Source organism: Hyla sarda, chromosome 8, assembly GCF_029499605.1.
Source record: "Hyla sarda isolate aHylSar1 chromosome 8, aHylSar1.hap1, whole genome shotgun sequence".
Taxonomy (NCBI): Eukaryota; Metazoa; Chordata; class Amphibia; order Anura; family Hylidae; genus Hyla; species Hyla sarda.
In genome coordinates, this window is record NC_079196.1 from 16594147 (window position 1) to 16597644 (window position 3498).

At 52.0% G+C, this 3498-nt stretch overlaps 1 protein-coding gene across 1 annotated transcript; it reads left to right on the plus strand.

Annotated features, from left to right (window-relative positions):
• Positions 1–786: 786 nt before the first annotated feature.
• Positions 787–2820, plus strand: LOC130285263 (uncharacterized). The gene has a single exon (XM_056536614.1). The coding sequence runs from the start codon at positions 787–789 to the stop codon at positions 2818–2820; it is 2034 nt and encodes a 677-aa protein (XP_056392589.1).
• Positions 2821–3498: the final 678 nt, after the last annotated feature.

Below are 3498 nucleotides of genomic sequence, written 5' to 3' on the forward strand. Positions count from 1 at the left end.
AAAGACTCAGACCCCCGGCTACATTATAAAGACTGAGACCCCTGGCCACATTATACAGACTGAGACCCCTGGCCACATTATAAAGACTGAGACCCCCGGCCACATTATACAGACTGAGACCCCTGGCCACATTATAAAGACTGAGACCCCCGGCCACATTATAAAGACTGAGACCCCTGGCCACATTATAAAGACTGAGACCCCCGGCCACATTATAAAGACTGAGACCCCCGGACACATTATAAAGACCCCCAGCCACATTATAAAGACTGAGACCCCCGGCCACATTATAAAGACTGAGACCCCAGGCCCCGACTGCAGGGACCCCACATCTGTCTGAACCATGGCATGTGTCTATATACTGACTATACTACTTCAGGCTGTTACTATGTATCCATATTAGGAATCAGTATATGTCTATACTCACTGTGTGGTGCAGGTTGTTACTTTGTTATCAGTAGGTTTTATATTTATTGTAAAGCTGCAGGTTGTTACTATGTATCAGTATGTGTCTATATTCGCTGTGATGTGCAGGTTGTTACTATGTATCAGTAATTGCCTTTATTTGCTATAAAGCTGAAGGTAGTTACTATGTATTTATATTATGAATCAGTATGTGCCTATACACACTATAAAGCTTAAGGCTGTTACTTTGTATCAGTATTGTCTGTATTCACCATAATGCTGCAGGCAAAACAAAACTGTAGGTCCTGACATCACATGGTCCAGAATCTGAGGTGATACCGTAATCCCAGAGCGGTTAGCTGCTCCCTGGGTACCTGTGCCATGAACACCCCCATAACTACCACCAGCCTCTCCTTTTATCTCTTTCACTTGTGCCAGTGTTCACCTTCTTCTACGTGTCACCTGTACCAGTCTTCTCCCTTCTCCCCTCACCTGTACCAGTCTTCACCCTTCTCCCCTCACCTGTACCAGTCTTCACCCTTCTCCCCTCACCTGTACCAGTCTTCTCCCTTCTCCCCTCACCTGTACCAGTCTTCTCCCTTCTCTCCTCACCTGTACCAGTCTTCACCCTTCCCCCCTCACCTGTACCAGTCTTCTCCCTTCTCCCCTCACCTGTACCAGTCTTCTCCCTTCTCCCCTCACCTGTACCAGTCTTCTCCCTTCTCCCCTCACCTGTACCAGTCTTCTCCCTTCTCCCCTCACCTGTACCAGTCTTCATCCTTCTCCCCTCACCTGTACCAGTCTTCTCCCTTCTCCCCTCACCTGTACCAGTCTTCACCCTTCTCCCCTCACCTGTACCAGTCTTCACCCTTCTCCCCTCACCTGTACCAGTCTTCTCCCTTCTCCCCTCACCTGTACCAGTCTTCTCCCTTCTCTCCTCACCTGTACCAGTCTTCACCCTTCCCCCCTCACCTGTACCAGTCTTCTCCCTTCTCCCCTCACCTGTACCAGTCTTCTCCCTTCTCCCCTCACCTGTACCAGTCTTCTCCCTTCTCCCCTCACCTGTACCAGTCTTCTCCCTTCTCCCCTCACCTGTACCAGTCTTCACCCTTCTCCCCTCACCTGTACCAGTCTTCACCTTTCTCCCCTCACCTGTACCAGTCTTCATCCTTCTCCCATCACCTGTACCAGTCTTCATCCTTCTCCCCTCACCTGTACCAGTCTTCATCCTTCTCCCCTCACCTGTACCAGTCTTCTCCCTTCTCCCCTCACCTGTACCAGTCTTCATCCTTCTCCCCTCACCTGTACCAGTCTTCACCCTTCTCCCCTCACCTGTACCAGTCTTCATCCTTCTCCCCTCACCTGTACCAGTCTTCACCCTTCTCCCCTCACCTGTACCAGTCTTCATCCTTCTCCCCTCACCTGTACCAGTCTTCACCCTTCTCCCCTCATCTGCACCAATCTTCATCCTTCTCCCCTCATCTGTACCAGTCTTCTCCCTTCTCCCCCTCACCTGTACCAGTCTTCATCCTTCTCCCCTCACCTGTATCAGTCTTCTCCCTTCTCCCCTCACCTGTACCAGTCTTCACCCTTTTCCCCTCACCTGTACCAGTCTTCACCCTTCTGCCCTCACCTGTAACAGTCTTCTCCCATCTCCCCTCACCTGTACCAGTCTTCATCCTTCTTCCCTCACCTGTACCAGTCTTCTCCCTTCTCCCCTCACCTGTACCAGTCTTCATCCTTCTCCCCTCACCTGTACCAGTCTTCTCCCTTCTCCCCTCACCTGTACCAGTCTTCTCCCTTCTCCCCTCACCTGTACCAGTCTTCATCCTTCTCCCCTCACCTGTACCAGTCTTCATCCTTCTCCCCTCACCTGTACCAGTCTTCTCTTTCTCCCCTCACCTGTACCAGTCTTCACCCTTCTCCCCTCACCTGTACAGTATTCATCCTTCTCCCCTCACCTGTACCAGTCTTCTCCCATCTCCCCTCACCTTTACCAGTCTTCACCCTTCTCCCCTCACCTGTACCAGTCTTCTCCCTTCTCCCCTCACCTGTACCAGTCTTCTCCCTTCTCCCCTCACCTGTACCAGTCTTCACCTTTCTCCCCTCACCTGTACCAGTCTTCTCTTTCTCCCCTCACCTGTACCAGTCTTCTCCCTTCTCCCCTCACCTGTACCAGTCTTCTCCCTTCTCCCCTCACCTGTAACAGTCTTCACCTTTCCCCCCTCACCTGTACCACTCTTCTTCCATGTCCCCTCATCTGTACCTGTCTTCATCCTTCTCCCCTCACCTGTATCAGTCTTCACCCTTCTCCCCTCACCTGTACCAGTCTTCTCTTTCTCCCCTCACCTGTACCAGTCTTCTCCCTTCTCCCCTCACCTGTACCAGTCTTCTCCCTTCTCCCCTCACCTGTAACAGTCTTCACCTTTCCCCCCTCACCTGTACCACTCTTCTTCCATGTCCCCTCATCTGTACCTGTCTTCATCCTTCTCCCCTCACCTGTATCAGTCTTCACCTTTCTCCCCTCACCTGTACCAGTCTTCTCTTTCTCCCCTCACCTGTACCAGTCTTCTCCCTTCTCCCCTCACCTGTACCAGTCTTCTCCCTTCTCCCCTCACCTGTAACAGTCTTCACCTTTCCCCCCTCACCTGTACCACTCTTCTTCCATGTCCCCTCATCTGTACCTGTCTTCATCCTTCTCCCCTCACCTGTACCAGTCTTCTCCCTTCTCCCCTCACCTGTATAGTCGTCACCCTTCTCCCCTCACCTGTACCAGTCTTCTCCCTTCTCCCCTCACCTGTACCAGTCTTCTCCCTTCTCCCCTCACCCTTAACAGTCTTCACCTTTCTCCCCTCACCTGTACCAGTCTTCTCCCTTCTCCCCTCACCTGTACCAGTCTTCTTCCATCTCCCCTCACCTGTACTAGTCTTCATCCTCCTTTCACCTGTACCAGTCTTCACCCTTCTCCCCTCACCTGTACCAGTCTTCTCCCTTCTCCCCTCACCTGTACCAGTCTTCTCCCTTCTCCTCTCACCTGTACAGTCTTCACCTTTCTCCCCTCACCTGTACCAGTCTTCTCCCTTCTCCCCTCAC